Source organism: Oreochromis niloticus, linkage group LG16 (assembly GCF_001858045.2).
Source record: "Oreochromis niloticus isolate F11D_XX linkage group LG16, O_niloticus_UMD_NMBU, whole genome shotgun sequence".
Classification (NCBI taxonomy): domain Eukaryota; kingdom Metazoa; phylum Chordata; class Actinopteri; order Cichliformes; family Cichlidae; genus Oreochromis; species Oreochromis niloticus.
This window is the reverse complement of record NC_031987.2, coordinates 29,802,047-29,821,780: the sequence shown is the minus strand read 5'-3', so window position 1 is coordinate 29,821,780 and position 19,734 is coordinate 29,802,047. Positions and strand designations below refer to the sequence as shown.

Here is a 19,734-nt window from a genome sequence, read left to right as displayed (position 1 = left end):
ATGCATGAAACGATACATTTTTAGACATAAGTTGTAACAGCCGCCGTTTTCTTTGTGAGTATTTATTACACAGCGTGTTGCGGGGAAAAGCCTGTTCTAACGTTTGAGTCTAAGGTTTATTTTTTAGCACCTGGCGACTCTTTTCTGCTTCTCATCCGTAAATACTCTGCATCTTTCACGTCATTCAGTTTATTTTGAAAAGTCTCAACAGGATCTTGAGCTTTATTGTGAAAGGTTTATGTGGAAAATAAACAAGCGGACATGTGGTGGTTTTACCGTCATTGTTGCTAATGACAACGCATAAAAACAAGCGCTTGTCCGTCTGTAGTGTGGTTATATTAAATATAAGAGAAAGAGAGAACTTTAGGAAATTAATATAGCCACTACAGTGACCATCAAAATAATGAAAAAACATTGCCGTAAACAGTTTATTTTGCGACACCACGAAACAAACGATAGCGTAAAATGAAACGATAGATGTTTTTATATCGTCATCCGATATATATCGTTATATCGAACAGCCCTAAGAATCATCATGGGATATTTCAAGAGTCAAGCAAAGGCAGGGGAGGGATCGTCAGCAGCAGTAACTCTATTAGCTTCAGGGTTGCAGATGAAGAATTGCAAAGATTACTTCCTTAAGGGCCATCAACACAGGAAGAAACTCGCTCTTTGCGTGCGCGTGGCTTTGTCATGGATGGGTGGTTGCTTGTTCACGATCTAAGTTCTGCTTGCTTAGATAACCCTCTAATGTATTTGCTATGTCTCATGTCAATCAGCAGCATTCTGAACTCTCAACTTTGATTCAGTTGCTTTGAAGCTGAAAAAAGTTTAACTTCTCAGTGGCTATTTTTTGTCATCGCTAATATGTCAGGGAAGTTGCTGTACTATCTAGTCACTGACTATCTGTGGTCTCTGGTCACCACATTGCTGCTAGCTATAACTTAGTGTTTTCATATCTATAGTTCTTTTACTTTGGTCCAATTCAGTTGATGAATTTATAAACATGTAGCTTTTTCCCGTGGTTTGGTTTCTTTTGAGACAGAGAAAAATCCAAGCGATATGTAAGTGAACCAAAATGCATCACTACAAACCAAGTAAGAATGGTTTTATAGTGACACATTTCAGTTTAAAGTGTTTGGGGTGGAGCAACAAAGGTGCTGTGTTCTGGACCACTGGAGAATATTACGTTCATTTCACAGTTACTCACTAACTCGTACTATCCTGTTGCATCCCAGAATGCAAAGGATACGTGGCTACCAGGACGTTCGCTTAAACTTGCAATGTACACCTGGTAGTTGGGGTCTGATTGTATTCGGATCACCTTCAAACCATAATTGAACCACTCTGGAATTTGTTACGACCTGAACAGACACCACCACAGACACTGCATTAGCCTTATTAGCCTAAATGAACTGAACTGTTGGTATCCACCAGGACACAGGCTGGTTAGAGGTTCACATTTTGAGTCATACTGAATTTATAATCTCCACTTTATTCTAAAAGGTGGCTAAAGCTATAGTTTAGGATGAGCCTCTCTGTGATCGACAAATAACTAAGGCGTGGGAATGTGTTACATCCAGTTTCAACACAACAAGATGGTGACAACTGAAGTGATGTCATAGTTCCTACATCTATCTTTTATACACAGTATATGGATGTAGCAACTTCCAACATTGACCAAATATCTAAAATGGTGAAATCTGTTACTGGTGAAAGAAGATATTTCTTTCACATGATTTGCTTCCTATAAGGAAGGGCAGTCTTCCTTACTAACTGTCCAATAGTCAGTGGGAACAAAAATTAAAAGGGTGGTTAGTGGTTATCAAATATCAGCATATTCGTTTCTTGGTGTTTTGGTTGGAGTATCTTTTCAGGGCTGCAGCAGTTGGCAGCAGCAGTTACCATAACAAAGCTGGTTTTCATCATTATCCTCATCAGCAGTAACTCAGTCTGAGGCAGCAAGTTTTTCGCCCAGTGGCACCTTCAGCATCCTGGAGCTACTCCACCCATCTGAGAGCCGGCTGTTTCCTTTGTAGGCAGCAAGTGATGAGAAAACCGCCAAGAAAAACCCCTTCCTTCCCTACAAACCAAGTGCTTCCCTTTTTGAGAACCCTCATTCACATCATGCATCTCCTAGCTGCGTACCCTACCCTCATCCATCATAGCTACCTTCTAATTAACGTAAAGCTGATTCTAACCTGAACCTTCAAACCCAGTCTTAAACATCAGAGTCCTGTCATGGTCTAGTCCACTAAAGTCTGCTCTCTGAAGGTTGTGTACTTTTTGTTTTGGGTTTTTTTGCTGTTATGTGTCCGTGGAAAATTCATGGGCCCATTATTACTTTACGATAACAAATACAGCATTATTATTGTTCTAACTGAATGCTTACAGCTGCTGTCCATTCCAGCTGTTACACTTGTGTTAAACATAACTCCACAGAACGTTACGAGCTCCGTTCAGCTCCAGTATACTGCTAACTGACAAAAATAGAAAGTGGGATGGAACTGAAAATGGTTTCTTCAGCTATTGGATAAAATCATCAAGTAAGTTTGGAATAACAACCACTCATTCAGAGTTTAGTGCAAAATATTTTCCACCTCTAGCCACAACAACCCTCCAAGTCCAGCTTTAATTGAACGTTATTTAAACACAACATCAAAATGCGAAAATTCAACTGTATTTTGGTATGTATATTTAAATTTTCAAGAGGTATGTGACAGTAACAAAACACTTGACAATTGAAGTGACCTTATTACTGATAGTTGACTGGGAATTGAAATGTCATTTTTGTCTGAAGATTCAACTTCCTCAAATGTTTGAATCTACATATCACCACAAATTGTTAGAAACCCGTGTGAAAATGTCTTGTGTGTGTAAAAGTTTACATGTGTGAACAGTTACAGCAGTAACCACAGAGCTATTTCAGTGTTCACTCTAGCTTTTGCTCAGCTGTATAATCCCTGACTCATCTCCCCTCGTTATTATTCTGTTTTTTCTCATTACATTTTCTGTCCTTTTTATCTCTCTCTCTTTTTCTGTTTTGTTTTCTGCAAATGTGTTGGCTCTAGTTTTGAACTCTACACCTTTTGTTCTAACACTGCACTAAGTATCTGGTTTAAAAGTGTTGCTCTATACTAGTCTGTTGTGTTTGTGTGTGCCTCCCTGCACATTTGTGTGTGTGGTGTAAAGCCTGTCATTACTGTACTACAGGGAGGAGTTCCTGTCCAACCAAAGGATGCAGCTGCATCACATGCTCAGAGAATATTTTTACATTCGAGGTCTTCAGACAGGCACAGCCTGACTCTGCAGAATTCAGAGTTAAACCGTCAGGAGCCAGCAGTCTTTGGTAATATGAGAAACATGTTCATGCACTCTCAGCCAGTACAAATGCAGCAAATCTCTGACAAGAATGGTAGCTGAAAGGCAAAATATCTTATCTGCACTGGCCAGAAAAATAGTGACAGTTAAATTATCAGAAAATTACGATGATGTTCATCATGTTATTTCCTAAAGATTCAGTCTCTTAAGATACAATGCGTACTCATGTAAATAGCTATAAGTCTTCAACCAAAATTTTAAAAACTGGACTTATGCAGGAGGTAGACGATAGCAAACTACGTCCACTACTTTAACACTAGAACTGTTTTCTTTTTGTGTTCAAAACCTAATTTTAAAACTATAAAGCAATTGTTTTTAATCATAGCCTTAACTTGCATGCAAGTTAGACATGCAATTCACAAGAGGACTGACTATCCATCAGTCCTCCTGGATTCAAAAGGATAATTACAAATAAAAAAAATGCAGTATGGCAAATGTAATAGCTTACAGAATACTGCTTGTAGAATGATAGTCTTGTGTTTGTGATCTGTCTTGTTGGTTTCTTGCTGCTGAAGTGAATATTTATTTTAGTGTCACTGCAGGAAATTGTTTAGCTAAAGTGGTTAGCCGCGGATAGTCTGTAAACTCCGGTGACCAGTTTGGTTCATGAATGACAGGCAAAACAATAACCAGATACATGACTATTTATTTCTGGTATCTGCATTTTAAAAAGCAGAAGTATTAATCAAGAACAAAGCATTGTGACAGCATAACATTACATAGCGTAGTTGAAAGTAGGGGCATAATACTGCTTTATACAGAGTATGTATTACGCTACAACAAGATGGGGTTAGGGGATGTCTACGGAACTGGTGTATAATGATGGCAAAACTGAAACACTTTACAATGGATAATAACTCCAGAGTAGCTTATGTTGCAACCAGGCAGTAATAATAGTAGTATTGTAGCTATGCTTACGGTTGGATGCATGCATCGGCAGATAACACGCTCTTTTTTTGTTTTTGGATGATTTCAGTCAGATTTTTTGCAAACTTAGTAGTCTGCTTCCTTGAGAATTTAAGCAAATATACTACATGTAATTGCTGAGTAGCACAACTAGTTGGTGTCCCTTTGTTCATATTAGTTAATGCTCTACTCTACGTGGTGGGTAAATAAGCAGGCTAATGAACTTAAAAGTAGCTAAACTTAAACAGATGTGAACATGGTCATTCTTTAGATCTTCTTTTATTTCCTCAGTCTCCCTTCCTTCCTTCCTTCGTCCTTTCTTCCTCACCCCCACCACTTCTCCCTCCCTCTTTGTTGTCGCACTGTATTATTGTTAGATGACAGAGCTTTGTGTTAATCAGTGGGCAAGAAAACATTCTCATGTCTCAGCTGCTCAGCCTCCACATTCTTGCAGTGGCTGCAGAGTGTGTGTATAGTACAAGTCTTTGTACAACAAGCTGGGCTCTCACAGTTCACATCACTAACACACTTACTGCTCTTTATCTCTAATGTCTTTCAAATAGTTGAGCTAGCTTTATATATTTCTCACAGATTGTGTCAGCCTGTCTTTTTAATTGTTGTTGTTGTTGTTCGTATTTGATGTTGTTTGATTTAGTTTCTCAGAGGTAATGGAAGGAAAATGGTGTCCCAGCTTTGTCATAAAATAGACAAAAAAGGGTTCAGTTATCTGTTAGCCTGCAGGCTGCCTCATGACCCTCAAATTAACTCAAACAGTTCATGTAATTGGGGAAATTGGATTACTCTGAGCAGAGCACAAAGTATCAGTACATGCTTGGTAAGAACTAAAAATGCCCTTACACTTGTTCTGTCTTAAAATGCAATGAGAAGCTGAAACACAGAGATCTAGAGAAACAACAGTGAGATGCATTAAAGCTGTTCTGATGTTACATATGCCTTACAACAAAATAACAGATACTGTGATATCACAAGTGCTGCAGCCTGCCTTATTGTGAAAGACATGATGGCAGAAAGCAAAGTCGAAAATGTTGGATTTAAGCAGCTGAGGAAAGTAACTGAACGTCGTTAGCGGCTCCCTGCACATAAACATTACGTTTATGCTTCTTTTAGAGAGACACTTCAGTACCACATCAGATTGGTGGTCAAATCGCACATCTGATCCATGTGCAAGCCTCACTGCCCACTTCACTGACACAGTAAAGCACTGTGCCGTATTCATTCATGTACTTATTGCCTTGCAGCGTAACCAGACCACATTTCTTGAATTTGTACTGAGGACATCTGCAGAATGTTTTGTTTTGTTTTGTTTTTTTAAATTTCTTTTTTATATTTGTAGGGTTGTGTCCTCAAAATCTTTGTTTTTGTATTTTGTTACATATATTTATATTATTTGATTAAAGCACAGCTGTGTAATGGTCTGTTGTACATTTATTATGTTCAACTTCAGACAGAAAATAAATATTTAAATTGAAAATTACCCAGATATCTTAAATGAAGAGTAAAACGTTAAGCCTAACAGATATAGTGATTTATATGGTCATATATATCACTGATAGAAAACAGTTTATCATGGTAAGGTGGGTTTTTTCTTATCATATTGCCCAGGCATAGTCAAATGGTGTCCTAAACACCTTATTAGAACCCTTTTTTTCATGTTTTCCTTTAGTTTTTCACGTCTTTAATGCCAAAATCAAAATCCCCAGCAAGCATATGTAATGTCTTCACAGTACTGTGTTGACCGTACTAAATGAACTGCTCTGATGTGTCTTGACTCAGTAAAACTGAATTACATGAAATCGTATCCTCAAAGACTGCACAGTAATGTAACAGTCACAATGCCGCTGCAGTTATGGCCAGTCTACTGTGCTGACGCAAGTCAATAAAACTTCCTTCAGATGAATTAAAAGGCTTCTAATAGGAAACATCTGCACAGGAAACATTTTGTTGAAAAAAATTCAAAACGCGCCTTCTTTATTATCTCTGTGCTGTCTTTATCCCACAGTTGTTGTTGAATTATTTTATTTTTTTATTGTGAAGGATCAGTTTTGTATTTCAAAGTTGGTTTTTTTTCTTTTTAAGGGAAAAAAAAGGTGTAACTGTTACGTTAACTTTAGTGGACTGGAGTTCATTAGGTACACCTGTTTTACTGCTCGTCAGCGTAGATGCCAAATCAGCCAATCACCAATTTGATAAATCAGTCAATGGCAGCAACTCACTGTATTTAGGCATGTAGACTTGAGCAAAGACAAGACGACTTGCTGAATGTCAAACTAAGTGGAGAAGACGGGCTAAGTGACTTTTAATCTGGCATCTTTGCTGGTGCCAGAGTATTTCAGAAACTAACAGGGATTTTCCTGCACAGCCATCTCTAGGGTTTAGAGACTCCAGCGGGATAACACAGCATGCCACAAGGCTCAAATCACCTCAAACTGGTTTCTTGAACCTGACAATGAATTCATTGTATTTAGATCGGCTCCACAGTCACCAGATCTCAGTCCAGTAGAGCATGGTGCATTGTGGATGTGCACCTTGTTGAATCTGATCTTGAATCTGTTGCAAACAGTTGAAGCAAGGGGTAGTAGCAAGGTGTTCCTAAAGAACTGCCCAGTGGGTGTAAATGATTAGTGTCTTGGTACCGCTGACTGGTTTATACACATTCATTCATTCATCAGTGGTTTCCCTCCTCACACTAGCAGCAGTGTAGTTGAAGTCTGGCTCTAACAAATTGTGGGGTATAAACGAGGAAGCTCAAGAGATAAAGTATCAGTTTTCACAGTTGAATTTCATCTAATTGCAATGTTTATTATCCCGCACGTTGTCCTTGATGTCTGTGTTGGATTGACAGTGAATGGGAATGGGAGAAAAATACATATGTGTTGTTTCACATCTTAAAAAGATGCTGAGTGAGGTTTAGGCGAAGTAAAGTCATTGTATTCATGCAGCAGGCTTCTTCTCTTTCTTCTTCTTAAGTCAGAGGTCACACAGTGGCAGCAATAGGTCATTTCCTTTTTCATATGAGAAGGAGAGTGTTGTTATTAACACAGGAAGCCCCACGCCTGCTTCTCAGGGTGTGGCGTGTGTGTGTGCGTTTTGTATTTACATCATGAAGACTTGTAGCTTTTAGGAATGCCCCCATAAACAGGATTAACTATCTAATGGCTCTGTAATGGGTTCTTGTGAAACTAATCCAGAGCTTAAATTTGCAGTTGATTGGGAGTACCTTGTTATTGTTTAGCAGCATCAGGGCCTCGGGATGGAGATTGTTTAAAATGGTTCATTAGGCATTAAACCTTAAATAAAATGCAACATACAAAAGTGTGGGAAAATTGTTGTCAGAGGGCTTAAAAAAAGATGTATGGCTGAAAAGGGCTACAGTGGACTGTGATTTGCTCATTTAAACAGCAGGTTTCGCCTTTACGCCCTTACTGGTTTAGTTGTAGCCTCGAGCCACGTTCACGTCACACCTGAGTTACCATGTTTGTCATTTTCTTTCTTCTCACGTCAAAACGCAAGTAATAACTGCAGCTGAAGTTTGAAACTTATTTGCTTTATTTTCTCTTCTAAAAAAAAAAAAAACGTATTCTGGAAGAAGTCCAGCAGTGCTTGATAAATGCTCGTTCATGCTTGTCTTTATCAGCAGCTAAAAATTTAAGCCTCAGAAAGTGGTGCACAGGTAGCTTTGGTTCTCCGCTGCTGTCTCATCCTGCAAGTTGAACAAGTTAACTGGAGGGTAGCTACAGTAGTAAAAACTTTAAACTCTCATCACACTTAGTCACACAGTGGCTCCTTAAATATCAGTCATGAACTTTGTAAAGTCAATTGAATGAACTGGATGGATCATCCCCAGAAATAAGCCCATTGTCAGTGATACTGGATCCTGCCTTTTCACTCAATATTGCACAGATGCCCAATCCAAACATCAATTCGTTGCATCCCTAAAATATATTGTTGCCATAGTAGCTCAACAAGTCCATCCATCCAAGTGTAGGATTTTAACAGGTGCCATCAACAAAACAAGAAACTTCAGAATGGTCACAGCTGTGTCTGTGTAAACACTCAGTCAGGCCTGAGCGCTGGTATTGCTGATATTAGTGAAAAGAAGATCTATGTATGTCACGGGCTAAATGTCCTAAGGTCTGTGTCATCAATTGTGTTCCTTACACGGCCTCACATATAGATACAGTCCAATGTAACTTGACAGATGTGTGTCTGTAGGATCGACATGTCCTTAATCTGTCCCTGTGTGTCTCGTGGTTTATAGTAGGTCACTGCAGATTTGAACGTATTACCGTTTCCACAGTGTTGTTTTGGAGATTAATAAGAGCATTAAAGGTGTTGAACGCACCTTACGCTCACACTCACACATACGTCCTGCCAGTAATAGCTTTGTGTTGTTGTGAGTTGAGTCAGCTTGCTGCTGTTTGCTCGCCGGATGAAAGCAGGACCGGCGGGCTCTTTGTTTCTTGTTCAGTGTTTTAAATAGCACTTCCTGTGACTGTGCGATCTATGATGCAATGCATTCTATGTGTGGCTGATGCCCAGATGCAGCTGTGATTTTCTTTTTTTCTCTTTGTTTTTTAAATTGATAAAACCCTGCTGCACTTGTGCCTCAGAGGAGCTATTTTTGTAGACATTTTTATGACAGAAAAATATATATTTGTTCCTGTGTGCCATCATAGTTAAATTAAGGGACAGAATTTGTGTGAAGGTCATGGTTTTGTCACTGCATTTTTCTGCATATATCTTACCCAGTCTTCCAGCTTAGGGTTGGAGGAGGTGAAACCTATCCCAGCTGTCACTGGGTGAAAAATGGCCGACACCATCTTAGCAACATTAGCATGGCATTGGCAGAACCTAATTGCTATATTGTTAGTATGTGATGTGACATTTCATTTACACTGTGACTGAACATAAGCTTAGGTAAGCCTTGGAAAGACGATATTGTTGAATAATGTGCTGGCAGTTCAATATATTTCTGGATTATTTATATCACAACAAGGTAGAGCAGGGCGATATGACCAAAAATATTTATCACGATATACATTTGAAAATTTGCGATAACGATATAACTGACGATATAATTGACACTAGACAAAATACTTTACAACTCCACAACTTTATTAGTGCAAAAAACCCCATCAATGTATTTTCACTTAAACAAGCAGCTGTTTTTTATGTGCATTAAAGTTATATAAAAATTTAACAGTGCAAATTCCTTGTGGACGGTTTAACCAAAAGGCATTTCCAGTGGAAATTGGCCGACATATCCTCAGCATAACCATGTAGAATATCCACAAAACTTAAAAAGAGGTTATACACACACAATACAGTAATATTATGTTGAAGCACAGTACGTATCACTCCGCGAGGCTCCTGCCTACGGTAGCCGTAATGCTCCGACAATCCATCAAGCGGTGCGGCTTCGTAACTTAGCAAAGTCGTACTGAAACATTTGACAGATTTTCGAGCGCCGTGTACCACATAAAGTCGTTTCGAGGTCAGTAAACATAACCAGAATTCATACATAAGGCACACAGGATTATAAGGGGCACTGTCGATTTTCAGAAAAATCAAAGGATTGATTTTAAGTGTGCCGTATTTTCCCAAAACACGGTAATAACGACGGCCACTAGCATGCTCTACCAAAAATAGTGCTTTGTTGTGTATCTGACGGACGAAAGCTAAACCAGTTCCACACCACTGAAGTTGCAGCATTTTTACAAACACATTCTGGTTCATCCGTTTCATTTAACGATCCACTTTCGCTCTTCTCATTCTGCGTCGCCGCCATGTGCGTATGTAAACATAGGCACTGCGCATGCGCGTTTTACCCATATTCTATCGCGATATTTCATTTTCCTATCGTTGCCCAAAATTACACCGGTATTACCGTGAACGGTATGATATAGCCCAGCCCTACAACAAGGTACTTTATATTGTAAGGTAAAGGCCCTACAGTATTCTGGAGAAGACCCTAACAATCAAGAGACCCCCTGTGAGCAAGCACTTGGTGACAGTGGGAAGGAAAACCTCCCTTTTAACAGGAAGAACCAGGATCAGGGAGGGGCAGCCATCTGCTGTGACAAAAGACAAAGGAAACATCGACAGGCAGAAAAGAGACTTCAGACTATTCTCTCATTGGTCACTTATTAAGGCAGAGTCGTTGTCTGGTGCAACAGCATTTTTTAAATTGGCAGTTCTCTGCACTCATTCTTGTGGACATCCACACATTTGTATTCTTTCATATTGAAGCTGAGTTTTTCCCACATAGATGCTTACTGTCACTTTCTGCAACCAGTTCAGCTCCCTCCACAAATAAAAAACACAACTGCTGTGGGATGATTTGCTGCTTTGGTCTGTTTAATATCAAATGAAGGAATTCCGGATTACTCCTGGTTGTTAGGTAGTACCTGTCTTGTTCCATAACTCTGGAAGATTAGTATAACAAAAAAAACAGCAACCAGGTCTCTGCTCATAGTCTTGCTGGATATTAATTGAACACAGTGACTATAAATACTGAATACAAAAGTACAACATGACTTTTCCCTGATTGTTTCCACCAGAGGAAATGAACCCTTGTGCTGTTCTTGCACCATTAACAAAACAAAATGTGTTTTTCAAGAGGCTGAGAGTTCAGCCTCGGCAGAACAATGTGGAATAATTGGACTGACGTTTCTTGGCCTTATTGGGCTGCTGATAACTGAAGTTGATATTATTGTTGCTGAGTTACAGCAGGAAGTGATGTCACCAGTCCTTGCTTGAGCAGCTGACCTGAGTCCTCATGTCAAATGCTGACTTCCTTGAGTCTGACGTCAGTCGTACCTCAGATTCAAGGTCCTCTGCTGGTGTGTCTGTGGTGCTCCATGTTACAAGGAAAGAGAGAATTTACTCCAAAATCTGCATGTTATACAATACATGGAGCAACAAATCTTAATGCATGTGTTATTGTTGGGTGTGTAATAAACTGGCAAATAGGTGTATAGTGCATTACAGCAAATTGTTGTAGGCCTACCTCCGATGAGAGTGCTCACAAAGTTTTATATCGTACTGAAATATCTTATTAGCAATGTTTTACAGAGACTGTAACACCAACAGCAAATGAAACACAGCCCGGGTTATCCTTCTGTCATCAAATAAGTCATCACATTTAATCAAAATTGAGGACTGTATGAGTTATATATATGTTAAATCAGGTTACCATATTTTTAGTGAAAACTGCTGTGTATAAAAAAAAAATTGATGGAGGCACCATGAGGTCACCCATTGATTTGTGGACTGTTTGGGCTATCACAGTCTTGGCCCTTTGAAACTAGACACAACAAATTTAGGGAGGAACTGACTAAGAACCTCAAGTCACTATGTCTTAAAACATGGCATCACCATCTGTTGTACTCGGGGCCGAACTCAAAACCAATTCAAACTAGCAACTTGGAATATGCTTACTGAGTTTATGGAGGAGGTGAACTATTTTCTCAGACTTCCGTACAGTCAGACTGTTTAAAGAGCCACTCCTCTGATTTTTACATAAGAAAAGAGACATATTGGATTCATTTTCAGACCTTTATATGAGTCTGTGGTGCTACCTGTCTTCCAACTTATTTTAGATTTTCATTACAATTAACACACCAGATGTCAAGTTTGTTTTTTTGTTTTTTTAAAGTTTCAAATTGCTACCTTTGCATCTTTTATTATTATAATGTGCCCTTTAATTGTTCTAAATGTCATTTTTCTCTGTTTCCATTGCAGACCTATCAAAAAACCGACTAACCGACGTCCCCTCAGAGGTATGCCATCTGGTTGCCTTGGAAACACTAAACTTGTACCACAACTGCATCAGGTCCATCCCAGACAGCATCATCAGCCTGCAGTCGCTCACCTCCTTAAACCTCAGGTACACACATCGACACACTTGGTGTCACTGCTGTTTTACGATATGGGAACATTTTCTGCAGCATTGACTGAGGGAATGAAACCAGTGTTTCAAAAATGATGGAGATTTTATGAACATCAGGGAAGCAGTACATTTTGATTCCCATTAACTAGACATTAAACAACACTCTGTGTTTTTGCATAAATGCAGTAGAATAATGTGATGTTGTATAATTTTAGCATATTTTAAATACTTTCTTCAGACAGATGGAGTTTTACACTCACTGATGCTGTATCACAACTGTTGAGCTGCATGCTTTGATTTCTAAAAGGCTCCTGATACTGTGGTTCTCTCATACACTAAAATACAATAAATATACAGTGTATAGTGTTTTAAGTTATGTAAACATTACATCCAGAATTCTTTATATTGGCAAAGAGGGGGCCACAGCAGGAGCGTGCTGTTTATACTCAGTAGTGCCTCTGCTGGTCAGATCAAGATCTTTATATGATATTCAGATGCGCTTAATGCTGTGTGAAGGTAAGAACATTGTGCATTTCTTTCTTACTGTTTGTCATTGTGGGTGAAGCCATTTGACAGATGTACATGGTTTGAGATCAGTTTGATTTTGTCTTTTTATTCTGCTTCTTCTACCCTCATGAGAATTTGACAAAAAAAGAGAAAAAACGAGTGCACAGTTGTACAATTCTGTGCGTCTTGCACAATACGTGGAAAAACTAGTTCTGAGAGACCATAACCTTGTCCTTAGGGGTTAGGATGTTGTAATTAGTTGTGACGACTAAAGAGAAGCAGTTGGTAACACATTACATCAGTGTCCTCACAAAGACAGAAGGACCTGTGTGTGCGTGTGGCTCCTGTCACATTTGAGGCTGCACACTCTGAACACAGCATCAGACTGAATGAGAGTGACAGAGCATAAATAAAGCAGTGTTATTGTCCTTTAATGTGGGCAGACTCTTCTATTGTGTGTCGGCTTTGGGTGGTAGCGCTTTCAGTGTTCGGCCCATCTGAGCTGTTGTACTGCTGCCTGGGGTCAATGCAGGTGTGTGTATGTGTGTGTGTCCGTGTTTGTGTGATGTGCCAACAATGCTGCGGGGTGATAATTTTGCCAAGTGTCATCCCACACAGCTGGTGTTCAGTGAACTGTTAGTTAACTGTAAAGCTTTGACACACTCGGCTCATGTTGATCTTCACACACTGTGCTGTACTCTGCCTTTAAAGGTCAAGGTTTCCCCACTCTCTTCATTGTATCATATCTGTCACACTCTTAGTCTGCAAGTGAAGGTGGCCTGAAATATTTTGAGACTCTACATCTCAAAGTTTAAGTGGTTTTTTTTTTGGTTTTTTTTGAAGACACTCTAGTTCCCACCTCTCTCCATTGGTTTGGTTTGTGCAGGGTAGGAGAAAAAAGGTGTCAGTCAAATAAACTAGCAGGTTCTCAGTTTTCTAGGTCATGGTAGCCTTGAAAGCTTGGACACAAGGAGGCAACTGGACATCTTTAGGTTTGTAAAGTTTCCCCTGTCATCCAAGAGGCTTCTTCAGCGACAAAAACAAATTGGTGTCCCAGGTATTTCAATACTAATGGTTGATTGTCCCTTTTGGATATGTTCATGCGGGCCATTGACTCATATGACCTCTGTCATATGAGTCGTCACGTGGGCGAAGGTGTGGTGTGGGGGGAAAAATGTGCGTTCATTACCATCACCAGGGGTTAATGGTGCATTGCTTAACGAGGTGTAAATTGGAAATTTTCCAAGTTCCCAGTCAGAATTGTAATCTAGAACACCCTATCAACTCAGATCTCCCACTCGAAAAGTCAGAGCAGGCCCAGCAACCCTGAATTAACAATCCAAGATGATGGCACTGAACCAGCAGCAAAAGAAGATTAAAGATATGCATCACGTTTGATAAACTTCATCACTTCATCGTTCTCCAGCTGCACCGCAGCACACAGAAAGGCACTCCAGAGGGTCATCAGTATGGCCCAAAAAATCATTGGACATCCTCTTCCCTCCCTGAAGGACCTGTACAGCACTCGCTGTCTCAAGAGGGCACGCAGCATCCTACGGGACTGTACACACCCAGGACACCGGGTGTTTAAGCTGCTGCCGTCTGGCAGGAGGTTCAGGCTGCTGAGGTCCCGAACAAGCAGACTCAAGGACAGCTTTTACAATAGGGCAATAGCCCTGATCAATGCAAATAGCTGACCTGACTGGCTATCTCCCTGGACTTTTTTTAGGGGGGAGGAAACAATGTTTAAAACAATAACAATAATAATATTTATATTTATAACAAGGTGCAATAATAATTAATGTGCAATAATAACAGTGTGCAATACACATACACTTCTTCTTCTTTTTTTATTTACTAAGTTAATATACTGTGTTGTGTTGTTTGTGTTGCGTTGTGATGGTAAATGGCCTGTATTTATATAGCGCTTTCTAGTCCCTAAGGACCCCAAAGCGCTTTACATATCCAGTCATCCACTCATTCACACACACATTCATACACTGGTGATGGCAAGCTACATTGTAGCCACAGCCACCCTGGGGCGCACTGACAGAGGCGAGGCTGCCGGACACTGGCGCCACCGGGCCCTCTGACCACCACCAGTAGGCAACGGGTGAAGTGTCTTGCCCAAGGACACAACGACCGAGACTGTCCGAGCCGGGGCTCGAACCGGTAACCTTCCGATTACAAGGCGAACTCCCAACTCTTGAGCCACGATCGCCACGATCGCCCCATGATGTGTCATATCGTGTCGTGTTGTGTTACATGTAGTGCCGACGTAGGACAGTTTTCCAATTTCATTGTACTATTGTACTATGTATGACTGTGCAATGACAATAAAGAGTTATCTTATCTTATCTTATTAATTCTATATACTTTTGCTGTTTTGCTTTAACTGTGATAAAATCACACTTCCTCTCAGTGTACATCAAGAACAGTTTCCCATCTCAAATCTCTGTTTTCTGGATTATGTGCTATATCACGCACCGGTCTACCATTGTGTCCAGTGCTGTTGGTCATTGTTTTTGTTTTTTTGTTTTTTTTTTAAATGAGCTCTAACAAGAAAGCCTAATTTCTGCTGTTCAATACCGAAGACATATAAACTTTTTAAACTTATGCCAAAAGCGAAACACTTAGCTGTATCTCTAATAAAACGTCTGTAACTTTGCTCTGTTTCACGTCAACAGCATCAGGTAATGTTAATATGTTGAGTCATGGTTTTCTTCAGTTTTTGATCTACTGCAAAATATTTTTAAGGTTATCTGCTATAAAAAGCAAGGAAAGAAAAATCTCCTTCATGTTTTTCTGTGTTTTATCCTCAGTTACTTTGACACAAAGGCGTCTGCCGTGATGCTTACACCTCTGATGAAGTCTCACAAGTGTCAGCTTTGTTTTTATACATAGATATAAAAATATGGCTACGTACTGATAAATGATCAGAATTATAATATTTCTGACTGTCTGAGTCAAAATTGAATCAAATCGGGACCTTGTGGATCGGAATCAAATGGAGTATAGAAATCGATACCCAGCCTTAACAACACTCCCAAGTTCCGAGGTATCTGGAGCATGGCATAAGGTTGAAACGGCTGTGAGACGTTCTTTTTTTCCTTTCTTTCTTTTTTTAAATGCCTTTTATTGACAAAATACATGGCAGTTTACATCAAAACACATACAAATCATGCATCAAAGTCCATTCACAATCATATACATAAAAGATTCCAGGGAAGGTTGTCCAGTTGTTTTCGTCCTCCTCAGATCAGCGACAATGTTTTTAAAAACAACCTCACTATGAATCATTCTTTGTTCAATAACGACTTTAGCTCTTGTTTTCCGGATGCACATAATTAACCAGAATAATCGTCACACATTTGTTCCTCAAATAGACCATACCTTACAGCTTTTATATTGTTATCAATGTCAAAACCCACAGTAACCATTTTTTATCTTATCTCTGTTCTTCTATAACAATGTAACATTAAATGAACCAAAGTTTTGTCTTCATCACAGTGTAGCATGGGGACATTTCTTTGTGGTAACGTAACAGCCCTGCTCCACTGTACCACTCCTCTGACAGGAAGTTGCGCAACAGAGATAAGTCGAAAAGTGTCTCACAGATTTTCAGAGATAATTTTGTCATAGACGTTTTACCTTTCCCCAGCCTATCATGTGACCTACTGAGGTCACCTGAGGCAACAAGTGAGTTCATCATGGAACAGAGGTGGTGGTGACTTAAAACACCAGCTCTCTGCCTCCTGCAGTGCAGTCTTAACATTCCAGGCACTTCAACCCCCCCTCACACATTACCTCAGGTGCAGAAAACAAGCTGTTTTCAGGTGTGTTGTGTAAGTTTGAAAGCTTTGTGCTTTGTTTTGAAGCTCCTGCAACTTGACATCATCCTGAAAGAATTGGAAGAAAACAGTTTTCTTAAACCACACTTTTCCCATGCTGTCACACTCCCCCACCCTCTCCCATCATCATCTTGTTGTTTTTTTGGGTGTATGTCTCCCAGTACAATGCACAACATTACAAAGAGACTGTGAATACAGTTTGATTTTTTTAAATGTAACTTTTATTCTTACTTTGTTTTCTTTCTTTCTTTTGCCGTTGCTCCAGTGCAGCCTTTGTAAAGCTACGACTTTAAATTAAAAATTCTTGGAAAAGCCCATTAGTAGCAGTCTGGAACATTGTGCTGCTTTGCCAGTCATTGTGCTGTCACTGAGTACATTAGTAACTTAATGTAATAAAAAATGAACTGAATATGATTTGAATGTTGATCTGCTCAGTAAACAACCAGACTGCATGAGCCCATGCTTGCAAAGACTGAAGTACCAGAAGTATGTCTGTGTTGAATATTTTTAAACACTGGAGCAAGTCTTGGTTGCAGAAAGGAAGTGTAACATCACATTTAGGCTTTAATACACACACAGACGAATAGGACGGAGACTCCGCTTCCTCTCCAGGATATTTTTAGTGTCTTTAAAGTCCAGCAGCTCGCTGGCACATCTGAAACACGGACCTCTGTGAGAGTTAACTTTTGTTTACTCATAAATGCTTTTAATTTTTATAACACAACGAGCTTGTTAGTATGTTTCAAAAAGTAAGACTTGTTTGTGATTATGTATTTTTTTTTTCCCACCTAAAATTTGAAAATGTCAGTTTTTGTAAAACATAACATTAAACTACATTGTGATTATTTTGAGTGTCGTTAGTCCAGACCACAAATATGCATTCAAAAAAGATTGACTTTGCTAGGGTGTTGAAAACAAATCCCAAATATGGACCACACAGCTGCAAATATTTTGTGTGCCCTCTTTCCTCACAATGTTTACAACATGTAAAAGGAGAACAGTCCTGCTAGTGGTGCTTTTCTTCTGTTGTCCTAGTTACAGGGAAAAATATCTGGTTTTATCCGGTCTTGAGTTTATGTGAAATTAAAGGGAAAATATAGCTGATGATGTGCATCTGCCACATTGCATAGACTTCGTCGTTTAATTAATTTAAACATTCTAAACAGTATAATATAGCCCTGTTCATTGTGTTACACATTTACATGTGAAAAACAAGTTTCACTGGATGTTTTACAATCCTATAAAAAGCTAGGTACACCATATTATTCAGGACCCGTAGATGCTCCTTTAGAAGCAGTAACTAAAAGCAATTAAAGTTTTAGGAACTGAAGCAGCTTCTTGGATGAACGGTGAAACGCCTTCAAGAAATTTCAAGAAGTCCAGTCTCTTTTCTTTCCAAGCTCCTTAAATAATTTAAAGTAATCATTTTTTGTGTCTCACATAGTTGCCCACTATTACTTTACGTTTAGGTTGCAAACAGCTCCTTTAAGATTCTGCCAAAGTATTTTCCTTTGTAGGCCGTGGCAACAGTTCTTTCCTTTTTCAAACATTCCGTGGTAGGTTTGGTTATCTGGTGTATTTGAGATCATTTTCTTTTTGCACAACCCATTTTTTGCTGTTAGACAGATGGCCTCACATTTGACTGCAGAATAATTTAGTATAAAGATCAGTTCATGATCAGTGCAATGACTGCGAGGTGTCCAGATCCTGTGGATGCAAAACAAGCCCAAATCATCATGCCACCACCACCGTGCTAGACAGTTGGCATAAGCTATTTATGCTACTATGCTGTGTTTGATTTTTGGCAAAAGTGACACTGTGCATTGTGGCCAAGCATCTCATTTGACTTTTGTCCTGTCTGTCCAAAGAACATTGTTACAGAGGTTTTGTGGTTTGTTCTAATGCAACTTTGTGAAGCTAGCTGTGCTGCCATGTTTTTCTTTTTGTTTGTTTGTTTGTTTGTTTGTTTGTTTTATTTAGAGAGAGAGGAGAGGCTTTGTCTAAGTATGCTGTCATGAACTTTAACATTTAACATGCTAACTGAGGCCTGTAGAGTCTGAGATGTAGCTTTTGGGGTTTTGTTTCTCTGAAAATTGCATTGTCTGACCTTTGGGGTGAATTTGCTGGAACATCCACTCATGGGACGATTGTGACATGTTGTTAATGCACACATGAAGGCTCCAGACCAGCAAACTGCTAGCGTTTCTGCTTTTATAGAGGTCCTGAAAGGTGCTGATGAGTCAAGTCTATTTGATCATCACCTGGCAGTAAGGGTGGACCTAGGGGTGGACAGTAAGGGTAGCTCAGAGCACTACTGCGCCAACATGTAGCTACACAGAGCGACTAGCAGATCTCTAGATATTTAAGAGTATCTTCAAAGAGTGTGGATCTTATTTCTGGGTGGGTGGAATTAGTGTGTTTGAATTATTATTGGGAATCTGTTTCATTACTGAGATGTGCTCTGATATACTATTACATACTATACATATTTGAATTAAGAGTTGTTTGTGTAATTAACCTGTTCCATTAAAATATACTGTAGCTACTTGTACCACACCCAGTCTGCAAGAGAGGATGTCAGGCTGTTCCACCCCTGGAGCTTTTGCAACATCATTGTATTAAAGTGTAACATTTTTTTCTTCAGTGTCGGAGTATGTGTGGGGACAGCTGCATAAACTCATTTATACTGTATGTTTCCAGAAGGTTATTTTCAGAACCCGAGTCAGACGGGGTTTCGCAGTCTTGTGGTGAAATTGTGTGTGTGTGTGTGTGTGTGTGTGTTTGTGAGACTAATGAAGGACAGCTTCAAAAGGAGGAGCGACATCTGTAGTATTTTTTTGGGATTTCCTGGGGAAATTCTTCCCTGCATTCATCGTTAACTCTCCAACTGTAATCTTAATAACGCGTTGAATGATTTAGTGGTAAAATATTCATGTAGGGCTTAGCTCTTCTCCCTTTCAGTCACATCCCACTGGGCCGTGTGGAACATAAATATTTAGAAACAAAGTTATAATTGCGTCATGATCAGCTTATCAGCTTATAGTGCACCTGTAGTCCAAATGGCTTTTACCGTGTTTTTTTCTGTTTTTAATTTTAAAGCTCTTTAAAGGTACTAAGTGGTGTAAGAAAAAAACCACATGAGCACGAGTGATCCCCTCGACTAAATGATGTTTGTGT

At 39.5% G+C, this 19,734-nt stretch overlaps 1 protein-coding gene across 9 annotated transcripts in view; it reads left to right on the top strand.

The window, feature by feature from the left end:
* The window catches only part of lrch1 (leucine-rich repeats and calponin homology (CH) domain containing 1), a 96,351-nt gene that overhangs the window by 24,414 nt on the left and 52,203 nt on the right, over window positions 1-19,734 (top strand). For all 9 annotated transcript variants that reach the window (XM_019353092.2, XM_003449547.5, XM_019353090.2 and 6 more), the window contains exon 2: window positions 12,052-12,196. In XM_019353092.2, the coding sequence (XP_019208637.1) occupies window positions 12,052-12,196 (145 nt within the window). The remainder of the gene's footprint in view (window positions 1-12,051; window positions 12,197-19,734) is intronic.